Source organism: Arctopsyche grandis, chromosome 3 (genome assembly GCF_051622035.1).
Source record: "Arctopsyche grandis isolate Sample6627 chromosome 3, ASM5162203v2, whole genome shotgun sequence".
Taxonomy (NCBI): Eukaryota; Metazoa; Arthropoda; class Insecta; order Trichoptera; family Hydropsychidae; genus Arctopsyche; species Arctopsyche grandis.
In genome coordinates, this window is record NC_135357.1 from 3,148,207 (window position 1) to 3,175,353 (window position 27,147).

Sequence of the window (27,147 nt, forward strand, 5' to 3'; positions counted from 1 at the left end):
CCATACTCGATTTTTGAAATGACCGCTCCCATAAAATAACACATATTTTTACTCTGCACATCCACAGCGTTCAATTTGTAATTGCTAAATTTAATATACTGTTTCATGGGACTTAAACTTAGACTATAGATGATTTTTAAAAATGCTACGGAGTCGAAAAGTTTAAAAAGACTTTCCCGGGAAACGCCGGGTAATAGTGTGTCATACAAATAACTGCAAAATTTTGTATACTATCTCTAGGTACCCCAAATCTTCCCAAAAAGAAGAACACCTCACAATTCTCACGAGCAACGCTGGGCAAGTTTGTTTGTCCGTTTTCAATTTATTGATTTATTTAAATTTATATTAACCGCTTAGACGCCCAGCCGACGCGCTGAGCGTATAATAGATACGGCTGTTTGCGCCTTAAGGCGCTTTGGGCAGCTAAGTGGTTAACAGCCAAAATTGACATGCTATTTCATGATAACCAAACTTAGACCTTTTGGAAGGACTTGGAGTCCAAAATCGAAGCAACTCTCATACAAAACTTCTGGTCAACGCCGGGCAGGTGTATTTGTCCGCTATGTAAGTCTTTAGCTTTCAATTGCTAACCGTAAAATTTTGTATGTATGTATACTATATCAATGTACGCCAACTTGAACCGTAGAAGGCTTTTAAAGGGTTCAGAGTCCCGAAGTAAAAGACCCCATACAAAACGCCCGAGCAACGCTGGGCAAGTTTGTTTATCCGTTTTCAATATGCTTTAATTAAATTTAAATCGACTGCCGAAATTGGCATAATATTTCATGATAACCAAACTTAGAACTCGGAGTCCGAAATCGAAGCACTCTCATGCAAAAACTCCCGGGTAACGCCGGGCAAGTATATTTTTTCGCTATATAATTCCACAGTTATCAATTTAGAACCACCAGATTTGTTGAACTTACATAATATCTCTCGGTATCCTAATTTAGAGGGGTTTACCGAAGAGATCCCATTCGAAAACAACCGGGCAACGCCGGGCAAAGTGCGCTTATCCGCTTTTAATTCATAACCGCCAAAATTGATATGCTGATTCAACTTAGAACCTAGACGGGTTTTAGAAGAACCCGGAGTCCGAAATCGAAGCACTCCCATATAAAACCGCCCGAGCAACGCCAGGCAAGTGCGTTTATCCAAAATTAATATGAAATACCTAACCTAATATTGACTACCTACAGATTCATACCTAACTTTGAACCTTAAACGGGCTTATGAAGTGTCCGAAGCAGAATCGAAGAGCTCTCATATAAAATTTGCCCTTAGGGCGCAGACACAGAGTATTACGCAGGACGTGTTTTTTTTTATAGAGTTTTGCACATGTAAAAACAGTGGTAGCATGCCTGATCTATGCTAGGCCAAAACTCACCCTGGATTGTTTTCAGTGATATATTTACCTTGTATTGACATAGATTTGACAGTGATCGATAACGGTGATTCCCATATTTGAAGAAATGTAGAAGAAACTTGTCGAAATGATAGAATTGTACGAATCAATAATGACATAGGACACGCCCATTTACAGCTGGAATCTACCTAGGCATGCTGTGCCGTACGATTCTGTGTATATGCATCTTTAGACGGCTTTCAAAAGGGATCAAGAGGCCCCAACGCAAAACTTTTTGTAAAAATTTCACCAGGCAGCGCTGGCTAGTCCACTATAGTAATAGACTTCAAGTTCATATGTTTATTCTAAGTTATTCTCCGAGTTGAACGATTTGTGATCTACGAAAAATTGGTTCGAGGTCGATCGGTCGATCGCATTCAGCCATGTTTACTCCTACTCAACAGGTTTTATGTGCATCAAACATTTAATTTATATTTATAAGTTTTTTTCATATTTCATTAATCAATTATCACGTGTTTAGGCCCGCGGCACACGCTTTGAGAATGTTCAAACTAGGCGGTATACCACATTGCTTTCGCGAATGATAATAATATCCGTTCGCATAATGCAATGTCCGATCTGAGAAACTAGAAAATTAATATGTCATAAAATATATTTGGACATAGATACATATGTATATACATATATATATATATATATATATATATATATATATATTAATGCAAAACACTCATAGTTGCAAAATGTTATCTGAGTTTCGATCGGTTGTGCAATCGAATCAATTCGCCTTTAATAATATTCGGTTCTTAATGCGGTCGGGTGGGCATTTGACGTTGTCGTAAGAATTTTTGCGAAAATTTTTTTACATTTTCGCCATTGACTTTTCGGTGCGCGAAATTAGCACACGTGGACGTTTGACACTTGACGTTGAGGTATTTCAAGTGCGTCCGTGTGTCACAATGCAAACTGGAAAATGGGTCGCTAACGATTAAGTTCAATTTGTCCGGCACGCATGCTCGGATCAAATCTGATCTCATCGTCCAGACGACTTCCGGTGGAGATGTCTTCGCTAGTGTGAAGAGACCTTAACGTTGAATATGAAATTTGAAATGGAGAAATCCAATATTCTAGTCGAAATTGAGCGTACATGCTTCATGTCCCTTTGGAAAGTTCATAGTTTCAACTTCTTGTAAATTATTAATTACTGGTGTTTTTACCCGGCTTCGCTCAGTATTTGACATATAAACCGCTTAAACATGGCCAATCTAATAGTAATTTTTTTTTTTAATTTATTTGAATAATTTTATTTTATTTAAATTTATTTGTTTTTTTATTAAATTGAACGTCACGGATTCTACGAACCAAACAAACAAACATACATACAAAGTCTCTTTCGAAATTATATTATTAATTATTTTATAACTAAACCAGCAGAATATACTAGTGGTTAGCATATAATGCTTTGAACAAAGTGATCACGGGATCACTTTGATCAAAGTGATCCTTGGTTTCTGCTGGCCAGACCTTGGATTTGTGACTCCAGGTCGATCATTTCCTATCAGAGTATTTAATTTTCATTGAAACAGTTCCAACAACTTGGAAACTTTACCCATTCTCTATTTGCCTAGAGGAAAAATTGGTAACAAACAGTATATATAGAAGTTTTTTTTCCTTTGTTATTATTATATTCGTATACGTTTCGGCAGTGGTTTAGCTGTGACGTACATATGTACATATATATGTCGAATCGAAATGAGCATTATAGTACGGAGAGCGTTATCTCAGGCATACACATATAGAGACAGACGGACACACAGAATAGCGATATTATACATATGATTTGATAATATAATATATACTCGTATATACATTTTTGACTTATATTATACTTATTTTATTTTGACTTATATTATCCGACTTCGCTCGGTAAATGGAAATGATATGAAACCCATGAAAAAAATCTTCATTTGTTTTTTTTATAAAATTTATTTGAATTGAAAAAAAATATATAATTTATCGACCGCCCAATCACAAACGTCTTTGACAAATCCAGCCAATCAGAAAGTAATTACAGACACCGTTTCGGTTTTATATATATATATATATATATATATATATATATATATATATATATATATATATATATATATATATATATATTATATATAAGATATTATATTATGTATGTAATCTATCCAAAGTACCCGGCTTCGCTCAGGTACTAGTTTAATTATTTTATTTTCGATTGTAAGTTAGGTTATATACAGTTATTTTTATATTATATATTCGATGCACGTCACATATGTATGTATGTGAAATCCGATGATAGGAGTGACGTATCCAAATATCGTGTAGCCAATCCAATAATGGATCTCAAACGGTAACTGCAGAATTTGGTTCAGATCATCGACTTAGAATATTGTATAAGGAACAAACTGATTTCTATTTTATCGCAGAATAATCTTTCAATTTCCACCTGGATTGGACTGAGCCTTCTAGTTTTTAAGCAAAATAAGTTTTGACAGCCTTCGCTATTCCAACTTGAAAAAAAATTATAATTTTCAATGATACATATGAACAAAAACTTTTAGAGTATCTGAATCTCATACAAACAAAACTTTATACTACATCATTATTAACTTGAGTAGCACAGAAGCCTTGAAATTTTATCTCCCTATACAAGAATATCCATTTATCGTGGTTTCTGATACTTTCCAAATTTGATCGCTCATGTCATGTCTTCTCTCTGATTCACGCCACTTGAAAAATTAAGAACGGTACTCCATGACATTCCACGACATGTTCCGCCATTCTTACATCACGTTGATGCAATTTTGCACCATCTCGGATCATATAATTTATTGTGAAAATAGCTCCAACTACTTACCAACATCCATTCGAAGGTGCTTGTTTATCTAACTCGTATTTGTTATCTCTGCCAGGCACCTACTATTTAACAATTTTTTATTCAATTTTAACTACGAACATCCAATTTTTTATACATCCTCAATGATACCATTTATATGCTCATCTGTCATGTAACTACATACATATGTACACACAACTTTTCACTCTCTTGTGTCCTTGTTTTTCCATGCTTCCTGTGTATTCAGTCTTATCTACAAACACTTTATGTATTCATAATCTCAATGAGTAATCCTTACTTAGTAATGCAATCAACCTTTTAGCATTTGATTTTCTGTGGAACAAAACGTCATCACTAAAGATATTTTTCCAAAGTCTGCGCATCATGTATAAATCTTACCGCGTTCCCGGATATTTTTTTTGTTTTACACTGTTACTAATGCTGGCAATTAATTTATTAAATTCCATAATTAATAAAAAAAATAATTATAATCATAATTAATAATCCATTAAAAAAATTATTGCAGTGCAAAAAAAATCCGGAAATATTGAAAGATTTGACGTCTTGTGACACATCTTGTCACAGGCCTCGGAAACACAACTTACATAAGTGAACATCTTAGACTAAAATTGCTCGTAAGTGGATTTTTTTTTTATTATTTTAATTTATACAAATAAGGTGCTCCAGTGCGCCTTCCTGGCCAGAAACATTGTACATTTGATACATACATATATGCGTTATTAGTATTGTATCATAAAAAGTACATAAATACATATCAATATTACCATCCACAGAGATATATATGGTCAAATTTGTAAATTTGCAGCATTTTATACAGTTCAGCGAAATTCGAGATTGCTTAAAACTCGAGATTTTGCGAGAAAATGGGTAAGGTTGCCAATCTGCTGGAACCGTTTCAATGAAAATCAGATAAATTGATAAACTCTGATAGATCCAAGGTCTGGCCAGCAGAAACCAGGGAACCCGTAATCACTTTGTTCAAAGCATTATATGCTAACTACTAGTCTATTCTGCTGGTTTATTAGTGTTTAGAGTATTTTATGAGCAATTTTTGTGAGCATATTACAAATTAATCGTCTCTTTTATGTTGAGGAAATCTTCATTAGCTTCCCAGTACTTTATTTCGCAGTTAATTCTTTATGGATGTTGCACGGTGTCCCACAAGATGTCACGTCATGTATTTTTCTGTCAAGTTCATCTCGTGGAACATCGGTCTTACTCAAAACTCAACACTTATCAAATTAATAAGAAAGCAGAATCCTCATGCAAGTGGGCGTGCATCAGCCAGTATTGTGACTAATGAGAATCATTCACCACTTAGAGCAATTCCTCAGAATCGAACGGCAAAGATCCATAGTTGTTATTGTGTTTTATTAGCACGCGCTTTCTCCGGTTGTTCTTTGAGAAAAAATACAAAATTAAAGACAAATTAGTTTATGAGCTCATCCACCATACGCATACGCCAAGAGAGGAAAAAATGAGTAGAAAGCCAGTGCTACTACAATCTGATAATTCAGGAAATGCCTGTTTGCCAACGTGGTCATATTTCGAAAATTTCTCCGCAAGATCTCCTCTTTCCGAGACCAAACGTCACGCACTGTCGTGTCGCATCTTCGGTTCTGAGTTTTTCAGTTATTTATAACGAGAAATGGTATGTCCCGGGACTGAAAGCCGATTTTTTTAAGAAGCTCATCGTCTCGGCTGATTAATTCGTTGTATCTATGTGTGTACGTCCGCCGACTCCCAACGTTTAGCTCTCGGTTATTTCAGTCGAACTAGTTAAGTGCCTTAACCTTATCTAATTTTAGATAATATAAATACTTTTTTGACAGAGCGATAAGAAGCTCTCGAGGTAGATTTGATTTTATGTGCCCGACTTATCGTCGCCCGCGTTACAGTAGTTGGGTTAGGTAATGATTTGTTTAAGTTATCAAGAGTCATTGAATTAGCGGGTCGGCGACCGCTGACTGACTCCATTTCTTAAACACCTTATTGTTTTAAGATTCACAGTTACCTACTTAATTAAATGAAACCCACACTCGTTTTAACAAATAAATTTGGTAGAAAGGAAAAGTGCGCTACTTGTTTTGGTATACTCATTGTAAAAAGAGCCCCAGAGCTGTAGCGGCTCGTGGAAAATGTTCTCGCAGTACTGCAGTACCTCAGTCCAGCCCCAGACCATTAGAGTCATCCTGATTATAATTTAAAACCCGGTTCAAGTATGTAGATAGAAGCTGAAAAAAAAACCCCTCCAAGTAATTCAACCCCTTTAGAAACCCGTCTCGGATCCGAGTTAGCATACCAAATTTGGTGGAGCTGAAAACTGTAGATTTGCACAAAAAAAACATTCCTTTATGTTTCAAGATGTCGTTATCGGGTTGCCCTGAACGACATCTATGATATTAAACTTGTATATAGCATCATCATCTACAGCCATTCTCCATCCACTGCTGGATGGAAGCCTCTCCAACATGCTTCCACTCGTCTCTGTTTCGTGCAACTCTCATCACCCCACATATTATATTTTCCTAATTTCGTCTACCCATCTTCCCTGCGGTCTTTCTTTTACACTTTTGCATTCTCTCGGGTACCATTCTTGCACTTATTTTGTCTACCTTTCGTCCATTATTCTAGAAACTTGGCCCGCCCATTGCCATTCCAATCTCTTCACTCTATCTACTACATCCACTACACTTTTCATACTTCTTACCCACGTATTCAATTTCCTGTCTTTCCCATGTAGTTATGCCAAGCATACAACGTTCCATAAACTATGTATAAATGAATTTTAAAATAATATTCAAATATTGATGAACCAGTAGGTAGGATGGTTTTGCGGAACCGTTTCAACAATGAAATAAGATAAATTGGCAAAATTTGACTTGGAATTACAAATATCCAAGTCTTACCAGCATCACTTCAGATAATACTCGGAATAAATTATTTTCAATCGAGGTCAACCCAGGGCATAAATCCCGGAACCTCACGATGGTTAGAATTAACACAATCACCGAGCCATACTGCTGGATTATTTATATAGATAATCAGAATACCATTTTTTACATTTCACAGTATGCTATTTTTACTAGAATTTAGATTGTCATCTGAAACTTTTGCAGTAGAGTCTAAAAATGTATCATTTATTTCAAATACGCATTTCCTATGTTTTCCAAATTCTGTCTGGATCCAGCATAAATCATGAAACATTTAGCACCCCTTCTAACTTAATAAACGATACCAGTTAAAACCAGTAGTTTCTAGTAGACAGATGTTCGTTTAAAATGTCTCATGTTGAATGAAGACAATCATGAATAAAAACACCGATTAATTTCAAATGCAAATTTTATTCAAAAATTATGGAAGCAGTTCTATTCGTTTCTTCAAAATTTTGACTTTCTATCAACAGATTCCAAGTTTGCTTCTTTGGATGACGTACAAGTCTGAAAATCGGGTGAATTCAATCAAAGGCAATATGCTAATGGGTAATTGGGCAAAAGAAGAGTACGTTTTGGGTTTAAGTGTATCAATTCCTTCAAAGTCTTACATATGTATGTAGGTAGTGTGACGTTGCTCTGGTCACGTACAATTACCGAATTTAATACTTAACATGACAACAGCCGTGATAGTTCAAACAAGACCCTGAACGACTCTAGAGACTTTTGATAGATCTGGGTCATAAAATGCAAAAATCGAGCTTCTGCGACTTTCTAAACGACTCGATCGATCTGCGGGCCGTTTGGTCGAATGTGCAAATTTTGAAAAAAATGGAGACGTTCACACCTTGCGAAATATTCGCAATAAGTATGATCAAGTGTATGTATATATAGAAAGCATTCGTGGCTGCATCGCAGTGCATCGGTATGTCTATCGGTTTTTGCGTGGAATTGCATTCGAACGAAAGTTCTCGGAATTCCGAGCGAAATGATCGCCGGAGCGCAAATTTCTAGCCCGAAGATTCGCTCGAGATCGATTTCGATTGGTGCTGAATATTGATGAGACTCAAGTCTAAAATAATAGCCGCGTGAGGATACGCTCCCGTGTGAAATTTACCCTTGGTCAGTTTTTCGGAGCTAAATAGCGCATGGAAATATATTTTTAGCTTAATTTGTATTGAAGGGCGCATACATTTTTAAGGGCGGTCCAGCTGATGGAGCACCGCGTGAGATGTTTGAAGTAAATATGTTTATAGCAAAACACTGCGATTGTTTTTAAAAGTTTGAAAACTTCCGCTTAGCGTATCAGAATATGCCTATAGTCGATTCGATAAGCGGAAGAACGGAGAGACTACCAAGAAGCGAGCATGCTGTTGCATTCGTGCAATGTGTTTTGTGACATTGTAAGGTCGTAAAATTATTTCTTTATTTTTTTTAATTATTTATGTATAAAATTCAATGCAAAGTATTTAATAATATAACTGTAAGTTTTGCTGTCCATAACATGACGTTGAAAATTACTTTTATCGTCTAAAAAATATTAATTTCCATTAATATAAAATATACACGGATTCCATAAATCATATATACAATATCACTATTCCGTCTGTGTGTCCGTCTGTCTGAGATAACGCTCGCCGTAATATAATAGTCGTTTCGATTCGACATACATATGTACGCCACAGCTAAACCACTGCCAAAACGTATATACGAATACAATAACAAAAGAAAAAACTTGTTTATATACTGATCGCTACTAATGTTTTCGCTTGGCAGAGAATTTACTGCCATCTATTAAAAATTTATTTAATTAATTAATTAATTTTTCTATCGGTGTTTTATATTGTTTATGTGTAGGTAGTTTTTCAACATTTTTTTTTCATATTATACAATTAAATATAAATATTAAATTAAATATATTTAAAAGGTATTTGAAAAAAAATTCTACCGCGTGGGGATCAAACAAATGACGGACGACACATTTCTTTTAATTTTTTTTTATTTAATAACTTCATATGCCAACACCCATGTGATGATATGTCATCGGGTACAACACTATTAAATTAATAATATCAACGATATTTTATATTCAAATTTTATTAATGTAAATATTTCAAAACACGAAACTCGAACTCAAAACTAACAAAAAAAAACTGGTGTGGACAGCCGCCCCCCTCTAGATTTGAACGGGACTATCCACGTTGTTTAATATATTATTATGAATTAAAATACTAAAATACTAAACCAACAAACCAAATCTCTTAATATTATAGATTTTTTTAAATTATTTTACTGTTAATGTTGTTGATAAAAATATATAAATAAAAAAATGATTAAAAGAAATAGTTAAAATTCATATACACTCATCATACACTCCCCTCCCCCTAGAAAGTCATTCCTTACCGGTCAAAAATTTTGCCCCCCCCCCCCTGGGAAAAGCTGAAATGACGCCCTTGGATATACATTTTACACAAGTGCTAGATCGGTTCGTCTCTCTCATAGATCTAGAATATACTAGATCCGCCCTCACGTGCTATACTTGTCTCCCTTATGGTGCATGCATAGTTTCTCTTAGTAGGTAGGTAGGTACCGCTGCGTCTTAGGGAAAAAAAACCCAACTTCCCCGGTAGTTAAACCCCCCGCACCCCTCAGTTAGTGAAGACAAGATCTCCGACCAAAATAACACGTCTGGGCCCATCTAGTGTATTATACATCAATTGTCTCTCTTGCACTTGAAGATGTAGGGGTGATGGAATTTGATATTTGGTCTCATGGATTGTCGAACTCAACTTTCAACAAACAAAAAAAATCACTTCCCTACCCCTCCCCTCCTCTTTTTAAAAAAATGTCGTTTGTTTACACTTATATCATGCGCAGCCTTTTTATTTAATCCGAAGCTTACTCTTTACACGTTTTTAATACTCTTTATTATAGCCTTCCGGGCCATTTGTCTCTCTTGTTTAGCTACATGACCTGCACACTCTCATTTTTATAGTGCCATTCTGTGACGTGAAAATTATTTCTCGGCCATTTATTAGCGATGTATAATCTAGTAGCGTCATTCTCAACACTTTTATTTTCCTGGCACGTTAAGTAACTTTCGCTTTTATTAAGTTCGCTTTAATGCAGCAATTGGGTACACACACAAGAGAAAAGAGAAGCATCCAACATTTGAAACCCAGACTAAAAGAAATGTGACTAGAATTATATCTGGTACTATATACATACATATATAGTTGCTTCCTTGAAATACATCACACGTATCCTAAAATCTGGTTCCGGTTGAACTAGTATCTCCATCCTTTTATTTCTTTCGCTGACAATAGGAGGCATAAAATAAACCTTTCACTAATCGAATTATAGCTCGCAAATGGACTCTGACCGCATTACTTCAGACACCTCGACCAGGTAATCTGCATTACTGACACACGTCGACACCTTTAAGTTTCCTGTAAAACACCAGCTTAGGTAGGCTTTGCAGTCTCGAGAACGAGCACTGTCGATTACAGAGCTTTATTATGGAAAGAATTTACAAAAAATATTTTACAACCCACTTGTCGTACGTACTCACAAGTCCAAAGCTCAGTTTCAAATCCAAAAATACATACATACTAAAGTTAGGCAAACTATCAGCAGACAAATCTCTCCTGGTATCACGACAACTGGCTCACGGACCTTTCACTCAACGGCGTTACGCGCACGAAATTTCACTCACGCGACAACTGGCTCACGGGCATTACCGAAAGTACCAATACTGATAGTATCAGTATTTGACCGAAAACAAGCATTTGGAACTACCGGTACTACAAACTAAATAAATGCTTTTGTAAATCCACAGATTTCTCAAAATAACTGTTGTGAGCCAGTTGTCGCGTGATTGAAATTTTGTGCGCGTAACGCCGTTGAGTGAAAGGTCCGTGAGCCTGTTTTCACGGAACCGTCTCTCGTAAGGCCTCTAAGAACCTTTTGTGAAATGCAATTTTGGTTTCACACAAACTAATATCCTTTGTTTAAAAAAAATATATTATTGTGATTATAATATCCAGTTCATTAGTAGCTTGGACGTGCATATATTGGGGTTTCCGAAATCGGATTTAAAGACGCAGTGTAGTGGTAGTTTATTTTTCTTGGTGCGTCGACCTGCCAGCTCCGAATGAAGCACGGACCAAAACCGTTTAGTATTTCAGAATATAATATTGTAGTGTGGATGTGTAGAGGGGTTTTCGACATCGGAGTGAAGACGCCGTAGTACGCCGTAGACGCCGTAGTAGTGGTAGAGTTATTTTTCTTGATCTGTCGGCCGGCCAGCTCCAAATGAAGCACGGATCAAAACTGCCCAGTATTTATACCCATCGGGTACTCTAAACATAGATAGGTCATTGGTCGATGGGTCGCGAGACCTTATTGGCTGTTGTATACAGCTTGTTCATACGTCGAGGCCTTTTTGGCGGGAACGCGAGATTGGGTAATTAGCGATAGTAAACCAGTGGTCGACGAGCACCAATCACCTAATCTCTACACTTTTTAAGTACTTACATAAATACAGCAATTATTACCAATATAATCACTCAACCGGACGTATTATTATTTTTTATGCCAATACGGGCTTTGCCCCAAGGCGATTATTATACCTATTGCCAAATTTGTACATATGTACTTTATATAAATTTATAACATTATCATTATTAATTTGAAATTATATTCAAATAAAGACGACAAATGAGCATAGTTATAGACCAATTCGTTTGGAACTGTTTCAGCAATTAAATCAGATAAATTGGTAAACTTTGATAGAAAAAGATGGACCTGGAGTCACATATATTCAAGGTCTAGCCAGCGACACCGGGCCACGGATTGAACCCATGACCCCACAGTTGATAGCATTATTATAACCATTGAAATATGTTGTTGCTCATGAACAAAGCCCGGTCTGTTGACAGACAAGTTACTCTTTGCTACAACAGACAAATTGCTAGGCACTTATCTCTTCGTCAATTCGAAGAAAATTTACAAAATTTCTCGCCGAATATTATATTTTGAGGATTGTATAAAATACAAACAGACATAAATTTAACTTTATATATAGATTATCTGTTTTATTAAAACCTGGCAACATTACTGACCACGTGCGTCAATTTGTTACGCGCTCTCAAATTAGCGCATATCTCGTCACATACATACATATGATTCTTACCCCTCCTTTTTCCAGGGGAGAATCTGTTTAGCGACCGTTATCAATTATGACTTATGGTCAGTAATTTAGGCTATGTACTTTTGTCAGTTTTCTTTTGACCGCGGTAACTTTTGAATAAAAGCCAAGCCAATTTTTTACTAACCAAAGTCAATATAAATACTGATCATTTTAATTAATAGAAGTCATACATAAATTGTTATATTTTAGTATTTAAAAATAAAAATGAATAATGTTTGTATATGCTTATTTATTTTCACTAAAGGGTGTGTAAAATGGCAAAATTCAAGGAAATTACTTCAACCGACATGTGCAAAAACGACCTTGAAACGTATCAATGCGTGCATTAAGGTTAGGTCGAGTATGTGCGAATGGACTAGATTAAGGCTAATTTGCGAAAATTTAGCCGAATCTTTTTTTAAATTCGGCGTACTTTCGTCGAAAAAATTTAACCTCATTTGATTTTTGAAAGTGCTACGAATGATAAATAAAAACAAAATATATTTTAGTAATTTATGTAATTAAACGGAAGATAAAAAATAAATCTTTACAATGTTAGCCGTTGCATATATGCATTTCAATTCGAAATATTCGGGTCGCTTTCAAAATCAACAATAATGAATTAGGCCGACATAGGAAAAGTGCTATTACTCAAAATGTGATATATATTTTTTCAAATTTCTAATATAAGTTAATGACCGATGACGGTTACGCGCTTCTAGTGGGTATAGTGTCACTTTTGAAATGAAAGCCTGTCGCGTCGCGTCGCTTCGTTCCACTATACACGCTTTGATATTCAACCAATCAAATTTAGACCTTTAGACAATATTTTCATTTCAAACTGCTTCATGCAAATATACATTTGACAAACAAATAAGAAGAATTCCTATCTATACACAAATAAAAATATTTTTAATTAATTATTTATATAATTATATTACATACATACTAAAAAAAAAAAAGATAAAATTGACTTGTTTAAATGCATTTTTTTATTTAACATTTTTAAAATTGAATTCTATTAATTTTATCTATTTTCATTAATTTCTAATTTCGAATCATTAATTTCATTAATTTCTAATTTCGAATCATTAATTTCATTAATCAAATTGAATGATAGTAAATATTTCACACAGTGTTTTCACTACACGATGGCGTATTTTCCATCACAGTTTTCACAATTAGTAATTTTACAATGATTGCACAATTACAGTTACAATTTACATTTAATATCTACCAAATAAAATGTGTAAAATACGTCTTCGTAAGGTAAAAACAGTACATTCCATTATTCTGTATAAAATTCAATATTATTTCATAAATGTATAGTTTTTTTTCTATCCAAAATTAAAATGAAATGTTTGCTTTACTTTTACTTATTCCAAAAAAATCTAAAAAATAAATTAAAATTTACTGATTAGCATTTAGACAGCAGCATAACTTGGTGGTTACGTTAATGTTAACGACCAAAATAGCACGCATATGTACTGTACTGGAAGGGCTGCAGCCCGCAGCCTATATTGACGAGCCGTCACTGATATTTATATATTGGGAATCTTTTTAAAACATAAAATTGGGTCCATCGGCTATACCGCCTTTCCCAAGTATAAATAAATTTCACTTACCACTACAAAGTTTTTATCAAAAAGTAATGGTGCTCAAATTATATCTAAAAAATTGTTCAAAAATACACTTACCTTTAAAAAAAACATAATCAATGATTGATTCTGAAAAACATAATCAAATTTTTCACGATCACAGAATTAAAATTTTCAAAATGTATCAAATCCCAAATCTAACATGAAAGCATATCAAAATATTTATAGATTTGGAATCTTTAGAAAATATAAAATTGGGTCCATCGACTATGCCACCATTCCCAAAATTCAATTTACCACTACAAAGATTTAATCAAAAAGTAATGTTGGTCAAATTATCTATAAAAAATGTACAAAAATACACTTATCTTTAAAAAAAACATAATTAGTGATTGATTCTGCGCAGTGCCAGCCTTACAACCAATGGCGCCCTCGGGCAATTTTTTCTAAACACCCTTAGAAAAAAATTTCGCCTTTTGCACTCTAATCTAAAATTTTGTATGGCTTTTGGCGCTCTAATTTTAAATTTTAAATCGCATCGAGCGGCGCCCTAACTTATTTCTTCTTCTTCTGCGTAAAAATCAGTAAAATTGTTCACGATCACAGAATTAAAATTTTCAAAATGTATCAAATCTCAAATCCAACATGAAAGCATATCAAAATATTTATAGCACAGTCGGCCAACGTACATATGTAACGTGCAAAAATACATCCAATGACATAACCAGATCGCACTTTTACACCACCATTATCATTCGAATATTACAGCAGAAGTGCTCGCATCGTACTAATAATAAAAAGTCTTGGCCGACGTTTGATCCGGCCTCGTATATATGTATATTTTTAGGGCACACTGATTCGAGTGCGGCCCACGCCCGTGTGTGTGCGTGGTTCAAAGCTAAACGAACTGTAATTTTACTTCCTGTCATTGCAGGTCGTCTGCGCATGAGCATCATCAGCATGAGGCAAAGGGCAATCTCCGTGTGACCACCAGTTATTTTGGCGCCAAAGCCCACTTCGCAGCATCGCACAACTCGGAGACCGACTTGAGTGCGCCGAGTGACTTGCGCGTTATAAATACCCAACAGTTCAAAGTAAGCGATGTCTCAAATGGTAAAAACGAAATTAAAATACTACCGCAAATCGATTGGATGTATCTGTTAGTGAATATTATGTGCGTTCGGGAGAACCACTTCCACGGAGCACTTTTTCAGTTTCGTTTTTAAACGTGTAAGGAAGCAACGAATAGTGTTTTTTGTTTTTCGTTATATATACTATATATATATATATATATATATACATATATATGTATATGACAATAATCAATTCGTTGTGTGTGTGTAGACTTTGATTTTGAAACCAAACGTCCAATAGTTTAAAGCCCTGTCGATGGTACAATATATACTATAATGTTTAAATTATTTGTATGAATAATAATCCGCATCAGCTTCCTTTTTGAGACTTTTTTTCCCTTTGATTTTTGATTATAAACAGGAATATAAACAAAACAACAAAGCTCTTATGAACATAGTACATGTCTTCTGATCTAAACGCACATCTTATCAATTGAATTGTGACATACAAAAAAATTAGTGTTCGTTAAACGGTTTTATTGCCTTAGCTATATTTTGTAATAAAAATAATTAAAAAATACAAAAGTATAGAGGACTATATATTTTTTTTAATAAAACTTTTATAAAACAATCAAAATCAAGTGTTTTGAAGAAGAAATAACAAAAAAAAACAATTTTTTAAAAAATAAATTATTTATAAACAATTTAGTGCTTTCCAATTTGTCAGCCAAATTAAACCGAAACTTTCCGATTTAAAATTAATCATTCGCCAATTTGTATGTGTAAAAGCTTAATGAGCTGTGCTTACTTGTATTTATAATAATATAAATAGTGAAAAATTAAATTAAATATTGTTAAATGGGAGACATTTAAATAGTGAAAATTGTATGATACAAATAGTTTCAAATTAGAATTTTATATTATTATATACATATTTATTGAAAATATGATTTTTCAATAATAATAATAATAAAGACGTGTGTGCGTGCGCGTTTTAAACGTTGATAATATTGTCATTTTAAAATAAATTGTGAAGAAAGATGGCTTCGTCAACGTCGGCCATGGAGACGAGACCGATCGGCGCTTCGAACTCTTCGCACCAGGGCTACAACAAATCTGAATATATTCCGGTTGCAGATTTCTACGCCGACAGATCCATCTTTATTACTGGTGGTACGGGATTCATGGGAAAGGTAATATTATTATCATTATTATTAAAATAATATATACATTTTTTTTTAAGTTTATGTTTTAAATTTCTAATGTTGTTTTTTCAGGTACTCGTAGAAAAATTGTTAAGATCTTGTCCAAAGATCAAAAATATATATTTGTTAATGAGACCGAAGAAAGGGCAAGACATTACGTCCAGGCTCAACGAACTTACGAGCTCGCCGGTTAGTATTCTAATGTCTAATTTTTGTATAATTTTATTATTAGTATATGCTATTTATCATCATCAAAATATAGACATTCCATAAAAACATTTCAGCGACTCATAAATAAATTAAAATAATTTTTCATTTAAGTATATTTTATCACATTCATTTCTACTTCATAAACTAAATAAAATTATTTAGCGTTGTATGAAAAAAAAATAAACATTCAAAAATAATCATACGAAGATTTCAAATTAATATATTATATTGAATACAGAAGAAATATTTTTTTTATTGTTTGATACAGGTTTTTCATGTCAATTTGAAATGAAAAAGGGTCAATTTGGAATGAAAAACCTATATCTTAATCTATTATTAAAAACCTATAATGAAATTTTGTAGATTATTTAAAGAGACATCTATATAAGTCAAATAAAACTATTCCGAAATTCAATAAAGCATATGTATTAAAATAAAAAAATAGTATAATAAATATAACTTTCAGGCAATTGTATAGAATGTATACTTATTATTTTATTGGATTTTTCAGCTCTTTGAAACGATAAGAAGAGAGAGGCCTTCCGAGCTGAGTAAGATAGTTCCGATACTAGGTGACGTTACCGAACCGGAATTGGGCATATCGCAGTTCGATCAAGCCAAAATCATACAAAAGGTACAATACTATACTATATTTTACATTTTCAATTATCTGCAATAAATAATTAACGCATCTATTCGTTAAAAATTTCAGGTATCCATCGTCTTCCATTCTGCGGCAACAGTCAAGTTCGACGAAAAGCTCAAACTGTCCGTATCGATCAACATGCTCGGGACGAAGAGACTGGTAGAATTGTGTCTGCAGATGTCAAAATTAGAAGTACTTATATTCTTTTATAATAATTATATCCTATATATACTCATATAATTTGCTACATACTTGTATAGAATGAAATAATTTTCATTACATGTCAAATAGTCATCCTGAAGTAGTAACATCTGAAAATCAAATATGCACCAATTTGATATTAATGGTTTGAATTGTGGAATTTCAGGCACTAGTTCACGTGTCGACTGCTTATTGCAACTGCGACCGAGCCGTAGTAGACGAAATGGTTTATCCGCCACCGTTCGAGCCGGACCACATAGTCAACCTTGTAAATTGGATGGGAGAAGATTTGTTGGATGAAGTCACACCTAGCCTAATAGGTACTTGTCGAGCGATAAAGATTTTTAAACTTGCCGCAATGTTTGAAACTTTATGTAACATATGAATTTATTGCAGGAAGTAGACCAAACACTTACACTTTCACGAAAGCTTTAGCCGAAGATATGTTACTGAAAGAATGTGGAAATTTGCCAGTCACCATTGTGAGACCTTCGATAGGTAATGTAATAGAATTTTATATGAATAGTTTTGTTAAAAATTTTAATGCGAAAATGTATCACATGACTTGTTGGTGGAAAGGAGGCTTACGATAACGTTATAAATCAATTGTGCCAGTATATTTAAAATTTCAACATATAGTCCAATTCACAATTGAACTACAAGTAGCGGAGGATACTAATTTTCAATCGATTTGTTTGTATATGTTACAGTCGAAGTGTATTTTCAGTTGTAATATATTCGAATTGGCGTTTTAGGTCGTTCATATTCGAATACAATTCAACTAGTTAATTATATCTCTACAAGCGCAATCACACTTTCAACAATGTGCGCCAGTTGTAATATAACAATTGAGTTTTGACAGCTCTGATGTTTTTACGAATGCTTTAGAATTTAGAATAATACGTTAATATTTGCTAGGTATTATGAATAAAGGCAATGAGCACCGTATTACGATAACTCTAAGAATGTGTTCAAAACAAAAATGCGACTTTCCAACTCAATTTGCTAGTCGAGTGACGTTTTCACGAAAACATAACCTATCCATCTAACCTGGTATCAACTTATAGTTAAACTGTAGTTTCAGGTGTGATATGTTTTGACCAGTTGGGATGTAATTCGCTATATGAATCAACTAACGTGGGTTAGACGAAATATATTCCAACTAGTCAAAACATATTACAATTGAAAATACACTTCAACTATAACGGCAGTTGGTACCAGGTTCGATGGAATATATTCCAATTAGTCAAAATATATTACAATTGGAAGATACACTTCAACTGTAATATATCTATATATACTGAAAATTCGCCATTTGAATCAACTTACGTAGGTTAGACGGAATATATTCCAACTAGTCAAAACATATTACAATTGAAAATACACTTCAACTATAACGGCAGTTGGTACCAGGTTCGATGGAATATATTCCAACTCATCAAAATATATTATAATTGGAAGATACACTTACAAGTTTTTAAAGTAATATTGCAGGTAATAGTGATAGCCACCTAGTTTTTGAATGTGAGAGTAGATTTTTATATTCAATATTGGCAAAATCACAGAAATCTTTTAGTCTTTCTGTTCTGACGGTGTCTTTTCCGCGTCTGCGTGTGATTAATCATTCTGAGTGTGAGAAAATTATCGATTCAAGATAAATTGATTGATGCCTAATTCACATTTTTTGTCTTCCTTCTACACATAGTTCTCTAGAAAGTATAAGACAGAGACAAATAGTTCACTGTTGAATATTGCTGCAGTGTTTACCAGACTGCCTGGTCCAGACATCGACTTTTTGTTTATAGTTTATGCTAATTCTGAGTTAAAAACTTCTGTAGGAATTTAAAAAGTAGTAAACCGGGAAATTTGGGCGTCCCGAGAGGTTTGTTTGGGACACCGTGACACGAGACTTCAAACTGGTGACAATCCCGATTAATCGGGACGCCTGACAACCCTATTCAATCACTATTCTACTGACCATTAGACATATGACTTAATTTGCTCGAAAACTTTTGATAAAACTAAGCATTGTTATTGTATGTTTTCAGTACTGTCATCAAGACACGAACCCGTCGATGGATGGCTAGATAATTTGAACGGACCAACCGGTATCATAGCCGCAGCCGGTAAAGGATTCTTCCGCACCATGTTGTGTCACGGAAACAAAACTGCCGATCTAGTACCTGTTGATACTGTTATTAATTTAATGGTCGTCGCCGCATGGAGAACCGCGACCGCTCGGTACCATTCTTCTCCGGACATCTAATATGACCTGATAGTTCAATAGCTCATGTGTTTGTACACAATGTTTCAGATCCGACGGCTTGACTGTATATAACTGTTGTACCGGTCAACAGAAACCTATCGTCTGGAAGGACTTCGTCGGATTATGCTTCACATATATAAGAAAACATCCATTTAGTATGTATCTCAATATTTGAGGAATGTTGTTCGTTAGACTTCTTGCCTTGTAATGCTCTTGTTGTGCTTTTTCAGGCGATCCAGTCTGGTGGCCTGGTGGAAACGTTCGGTCTAGTAGATTAATTCACACTGTAGAAAACTCGATTTATCACCAATTCCCAGCGGTTATATTAGACTTTTTTGCTAGAGTAGCCGGAAAACCGCCAATGTAAGTAATGATGAATGAGTTTGTCCGATCAAGGGAGTTAAAATAACATATAAGTAGTATTCTTGTTGACTAAAGCAGTGTAATCACTATTTATATATCGACCAATTACCAAAATTTCAATGAATAGTATATCATATTCACTTGAAATCTATTTGTAATTGAAAAATGTATAGTTAATTTGATAAGTAGAACTAATTTGTGCAACTCACCGTAATCATTAGGCTCAAATCACACAGAACGACAAAAAAGGCTGATATATTCAAGAAACTTACCTATAGATATGAAACAATAGAGATTAACGTGTTGTAAACTCAATAAAAGTCATTTTATATATTATAAATGCTTTGATTAGTATATTTAATTGCTTAATTCCTTCTTACCATGTGTTCATTAAAAAAATTGAGACACTAAAAAGATACTTTCAACCGTTTCAATGTTTCTTATAAATAGTGTTTTATATATGTATGTTACAGTGAAATTGTTAACTCAAGTATGGATGTAACAATAGAATTAAAAAATTCACTTCTCAATGTCAGTGAATTTGTAATATTATGATGTTTGCTGCCGCGTCCAGTCCCACACAAAAAAAAAACAAATCGAAACAGATGCTACTCTCTATTGAGAGCGGGGTTGTGACGTTGGACGCATTCACAATAATCTCAAAATAATGGGATTTCACTTTAATCCAACTGTCAAAAATTATAATTTCACTAATAGCGGCCAGTCAATATGTAATTTCAGTAGCGAAAATATAGCTATACCCAGTAAAAATGTAATTAGATATAATTTCGCTGAAACGTCAGTATAATTATAGTTTTACTGTCGTTATAATTTCACTGTAACATATATAATACATAAGAAGCTTCTTGCAGTGTGCTGAAATTGTATTGTTGACACTTAGGGCCGGGCCGCACCGTGCAACATTGTCGGCCGACTAGTTGCGCGACACGAAAAAATATATGGAAATGTGTGCGACAAACAAGTTGACGGGTGTGGCATGTCCCATCTACCTGCATGCATTGGTCTGGCCGCCCTCAACCAAGTCGCTTGCAAGTCGCACGGTGCGGCCCGGCCCTTATTCAAGTAGATGGATATTAATACATACAAAAGAAACACTATAAAATGGTCATAAAAGATTTATTGTTGATAATTTCAAGGCAATGAAGTGGAAGAAGAATAAAAATTATTTTATTTAATGATGAACCGATAGGAGGTGAAGTTGGTAAACATAGTTCAATTTTCATGTACATATAGGAAGCTTCTTTCTGTATGCGTCTTTCTTTAATATGGTAGTCGGAAGTTTTAACTCAAATCGACAATAAAATAGCGATGCAATAAAAGTTTGTTTTGTTTTCAGCATGCAAAAAATCCAAGATAAGCTGTCGAAAGCGGCGACGTGCTTAGAATACTTTGCGACCAAAGAGTGGAAGTTCAGAGACGACAACGTGCGTCGGTTATGCAGCTACATGTCGCCGACCGATCAGATGAAGTTCGACTTCGACGTGAAGAACATTGACTGGGACTCTTACCTTCAGAGCTACATATTGGGCATCAGAAGGTTTATCTTCAAAGAGAATCCCGGCTCTTTACCCAAAGCTAGAAGCCAAATTAACAGGTTAACACCATTCATTCCTAACTTTAAGAATCTTAAACCCTTTGAATGCTGACCAACGCCGATCGGTGTTTTGCCAACAAGTCCATGAGCCTGAAAAACGCCGGTAGGCGTTGTATTTTGAGAATGTACAAAGTAAACAAGAATTCTACCCGCTAAGCCTTTCCAGGTAGCATTGCAAAAAATCGCATTGAACATGGGTCGTGTAATCCGTGTCATTCATTTGATATTTCTATGGTGGTTTTGGAATGGAATTGATACATGAACCACACCCGAGGCTATTGTCGCTAGAGCAAAAAATATACATACATCCAGAGATATGTTATAATATGTAATAGAAGTGCCTTTACGAATAAATAGATTGTACGCTATAATGCACGGAATATAATCAGGGTCATCACATATTCACTACAGAAATTAAAGTTTTATTTTGATATAGATTTATTTACAATTTGAGTATAAGGTGGTGTTGGGCGTCGGTGGCCAATCTGTTTCTTTTCTCAGTTGGCGGATTATTTTTATCCATTTTTTTGTATTTTTCTGTCCTTGGGAACTCTTAAATTGACGTGTAATGTATAGTTTCAACAAAAATATGTATAATATAAAATGAACGATGTTTATATAAATTTAACTTAAATAATTGGTTATTAATATAATTGAGTATTCGGCGCCACCAAGAGAAATGTTTTTACATTTATTTAAAAAATATTTTTTACATTTCTCTGGTGCCACCCCTGAAATTATATGTAGAATGCGAGCTATCGCCTTGACACTTTTAAAAACTGTCAAAACTACGATTTTAATTGAATAATATGATAATTGAATGATCAATTTACTTATAAAAATGTATCCCATGTTGTTTATTGTGTGTTTTTGAATGCATCGTGCAATTTTTAACGATGCACTTGCCCATCTTGCGAGTAATATAAACAAACAGAGAAGTTTTTATCGGACATACATAAGTCGAGCACCAAGCCAATCAAATACAACTGACGCCAAAATTATTTGAAAAGTTCTGTGGACATTCCTCACTTGACAACAATATAGGTCTGAAAGCACTATGCGTCAGTCGACCGATACGACACGACACGTCAGTACGCGACCAAATATTGTTTGTATGAAATTGTATGAGACATCACGCACTACGCGTCACGCGACAGAGTTGTCTTTTGTATCAACTTTGCCGTGTCGTGTCGTGTCGTAGCGGTCGACTGACGCATAGTGCGTTCAGACCTTATGACGCCTAAAGGTCTGATCGCACTATACGACAACCGAGCGATGCGACACTCTGCAGTAAATTATGTCAATCATTCGTTCGATACCTCGAAGCAAAATGGACGAAACGGACGCTATTATAGTATCTTTGATATGCGAGGAAGAAGAACAATCGAGAAAACCCAAAAGATTATGGCTACATGCTATTTCAAAGTCACGATATGAAGAAGGAGAATAATTGTCGCAAGGCAACCCCCCACTCAACGACACCTTGCGTTACAGTTGGTCGAAAAGTCAACTTTGACGCAAGGTATCGTTCTACGTCATATGTCTTATACAATTTCATACCAACAATATTTGGTCGCGTACTGTTGTAAAGTGAAGGATCGTTCGGCTGTCGTATAGTGCGGTCAGACCTTTACCTAATATTGTCGCACACTGTTGTGAAGTGTCGGATCGTTCGTTTGACGCATAGTGCGGTCAGACCTTAAAGCCACTTCTATTATTATAACATTTCTCTGCATACATCCCTTCTGTTTTTATATCTATTGATATTATTATTATATCAGCACATGTATATGGATGACTAATAGCTCCCGTTGCCTTGATTTCAGATTACACTGGTTGCATTGTCTGGCGCAGGTCTTTTTGGTATTGTTGGCGTGGCGGTTTGTATTCATGAGATCGGCCCACTTGAGACGCTTGTGGACCACTTCCGTTCAGTACCTCTTCAATATGGCTAGATTAATTCCACTAGTTTGATTTTGACTTCAAACTATCACTAAGTTAGACAAACCTCATAACAAGATCCATTCACGACCGCTCTGACCATAAAGCAAACGTAGACAAAAGCATATATAATAAAATACATACATATTATCATTATATATTATTATTATTATAAAACCGATCGTCTATTTATGATATTGTTTCACAACGGAAAATCAATTGAAATGCAATTTAAATTATTTATGACCTATGAATTATATGTTTAATGATGTTTCCGTGTGATTATGATAACGGCGATTGTGTTGAGCATGCTTTTTTGAGATCGGTTTTTATAAACTGGCCACTATTCAAGCTTGAACTCATTTTTCATCAAAGTTGTGTTGGTTTTTTAGTTGTTTTTTTGTTAATTAATTAAAGCCGTTGCCGTGATACAGTACTGATGTTATACTATTATTATGATTATTATATAGTTTAGCTTTCAATACAGACTACACACAAATTAACATATTATATAATATATTTAAAAAATAAATTTAAAAAAAATACATTAAAGATAAACGTATTCGTATTAAAATAATCGTATGAACATTTGTGCTGAACAATATCGCAGACAATGTACATATTCATATTATATAATATATTATACATACATATATAGAATTTTTTTTCGTTAATGTTTACAATTAATTTTTATTATTATCATTTATTATTATTAAAAAACATTTCAAAGTACTTTCAATACGATGTCTTGCCAATTGTTGCTGTTTTGACCGTAAACATTGCAATAAATATCAAGTCTTCTAAGCGAAACAAATTATACAAATTGTAGGAGCATGATCGTATTTACATACATAGAATTTTTTAATTCAATCATTATTATAAACCTTGCAGAATAAATTGTAAATATAAATATATATATATATATATATTATTTAAAAGAGTGAACGAGTTGTGAATTGAACGTCCGACTTGTGACATGTAGACTCGGTGCATTTACAATTTGTTCTGCCAGTTTGTATTGTGCATGAAATTTTTAATGCATATATTATAAATGTCAACGAAATTGTTGTCACTTTTATATACATATGTGTCGGTTGACATTTGTATTAAATATGCAATTGTGAGGGCGCTAGTTACGCCGAACCTTCTTTATTCTTCTTCAAGATCACACACTCAAAATGTAATTTGTCATGACAATAACGATAACAGCATGCTTCTTTTACACGTATCTCGTCGTGCTTTCAAAGCCTGTTGTTTTATAAATGCGTTTCATTATTTATTTGTAAATAAAACTTAAAGACAGTGCTTGCCGAATAATATACCGTATGTATTTTGTCGTTGAGTTTAGTTTATTGTGTATATAAAATTGTATTATTTATAAAAATTATTTAGTGATTCAGTTCATATTGGTAAATCTTACTTATTATACATGACTTTCAAATTTATTTATTTTATTTTATATGAAATTTTATAAATTCCAAATATTCATACATATATATTTATAGAGAATGATCGATTTTTGAATGCGAAAATCCTAACTTCCTCTTTGAAAAAAAGTATCTACATACACACAATTAATATATTATCATCATCTTTATTAATAATTTTTAACACATTCCAAGTTTTTCAAACCATCATTATCGTCACCTTTTTATTACAAAATTATCTTTGTATGTAATCATATATTATTATTTAATTAAGACTCAAATAAATATATACAATTATGTATTTGAAAGAAGTGTTTTTTTACATATGTGAGGGCATTTTCATTTTTTTTTCTATTTTTTAACATCATATAAATAAATAAACACTTTTTTAATTATTATTGTTATTAATAAAGCGTACAGACTTACCAGTTGTACTTCTTCGATGAACATCTTTTTATTAATAATGTACATATTATATTATGATAAAATATCTTGCAGTTACAACAATTTTTTTTTTTTAAATAAATAAGCTCATTTTATTGTTAGTTGTTTTGTTTCTGTTGATTTTGTTTTATTTATTTATTTACAAATATTATAAAAATGCTTTTTCATTCATACGTGTTTTATTTTCATTTTCACTTATACATGTACACACACACATACATTTTTATTTATCATTAAAAAGCTTCTCTTATTCGATTTACTATTATTTTTATAAGGAAAAGATTAATTATGATATAAAAATACATTAGCGCCTGAATTAGCAATTTGATTGGGTGTAAATATATATATGGAAATATTTCGAACGTCGGTTTTTGACACACTTAAATTTAGGAAAGTGTGAATAAATATGCAAGACAGTGTGAGGAATTAAATGTTATCAATTAATTATATTCAGGAAAGTGTTCTACTCTTTTTTTATTATATTCGCCACTGTAACATATTTCGTACTCGATTTCATCACTCATTTTCAATTTAACTATGTATGTACCATTTAAAATTAATCATCTTTCAAATGAAAAATAATAAACTATCAAAAAAAAAATTATAATTATATACAGAAGTGGATTTGCGTGTTGAAACGAATCTAAAAATGAATGTCTTTTCTTGTGTATACATAGGCGATCATATAACTTTGATATTGTCATAACGAATCTCAAAAACTAATATAATTTAAATGTTCATAATAATATTTTTGGTATATGATCAAAAACTATGCGTGAATTGTTAGCGTTAGTCGACGTTAACAAAGATGACCCCAGAAGTATCTAAAAAAAAAAAAAATTAAAAATTAAAACTATTATTAGGTAAGTCTTCAAAATGAATGTGAATAGATAAATTAAGTATAATATATTATACATACTTAAGTTATATATTTTAAATAGTTTCTTGTATCTTATACATTTCAAAATACATTTTTAATTGATTATGTGATTATTCGTAAGGCAATTCTTATTCATAGCTTTTGAACTAGCTATAAGCGAGAAAAATGGATAAAAAAAATATACTAGGTTTATATTTATTGAATATATATAACATGGGTATGTACTCATGATAGGTTTTGTGACACTGCTCAAAACGGTTACGTAATTTTTATTATTATTATATTAATTATTTATTGCATTAAATCAAATTTCCTTTGTTTATTTCCAGACATGATCCTTACTTATGGCTTATGGTGCATTATACATATCTTATACAACAAATAATTAATGACATAGCTTTTTCGAACGTTATATCTATCGTATAAATCTCGGATTAGTCCACTGAAGATCGATAGTACTTCAGGAATAGATTTTTCCTTTTCCATTCCGAATGTTTTTAAAATAGTCTTCCTTTGATTATGCTTCCATCTACAGCTATTACATATAACAATCAATAATCAATCCAAAATGTGTTTTCGATTATACAATATGTCCTCGATTGCCATCAACTATATAAATAAACTGCTATTTATTGTTTGGAATTACATACATACATACATATATTCGAACTGTGCATTTATATTATATTACATATAAATCTCTATCCCTTTAATTATTATAGCATGCAAACGTTAGCACGCTTTTGTTTAATCTTTAAGTTTTTTTTTATTCAATTAGATAAATCATGTGAACTTAAATAATGTTAAAAAAAAAATGAAATATTGCACCAAATTTGTAACGTGTTCAATTTTCTCTTTGTTTTGTTATAGTTTTAGAAATTTTTCATGAAGGCTAAAAGTA

The 27,147-nt window shown here is 33.3% G+C and overlaps 1 protein-coding gene across 1 annotated transcript; it reads left to right on the plus strand.

Annotated features, from left to right (window-relative positions):
* The first annotated feature begins 7,680 nt into the window (after positions 1-7,680).
* LOC143923183 (putative fatty acyl-CoA reductase CG5065) lies at positions 7,681-23,585 on the plus strand. The gene is made up of 12 exons (XM_077446734.1): positions 7,681-7,720; positions 16,186-16,241; positions 16,326-16,442; positions 16,975-17,097; positions 17,176-17,301; positions 17,477-17,630; positions 17,707-17,808; positions 19,359-19,551; positions 19,625-19,731; positions 19,807-19,939; positions 21,297-21,554; positions 23,381-23,585. Exons 1-12 carry the CDS (start codon positions 7,681-7,683, stop codon positions 23,526-23,528), a joined length of 1,557 nt encoding a protein of 518 aa, XP_077302860.1. The 3' UTR covers positions 23,529-23,585.
* The last annotated feature ends 3,562 nt before the right edge of the window (positions 23,586-27,147 follow it).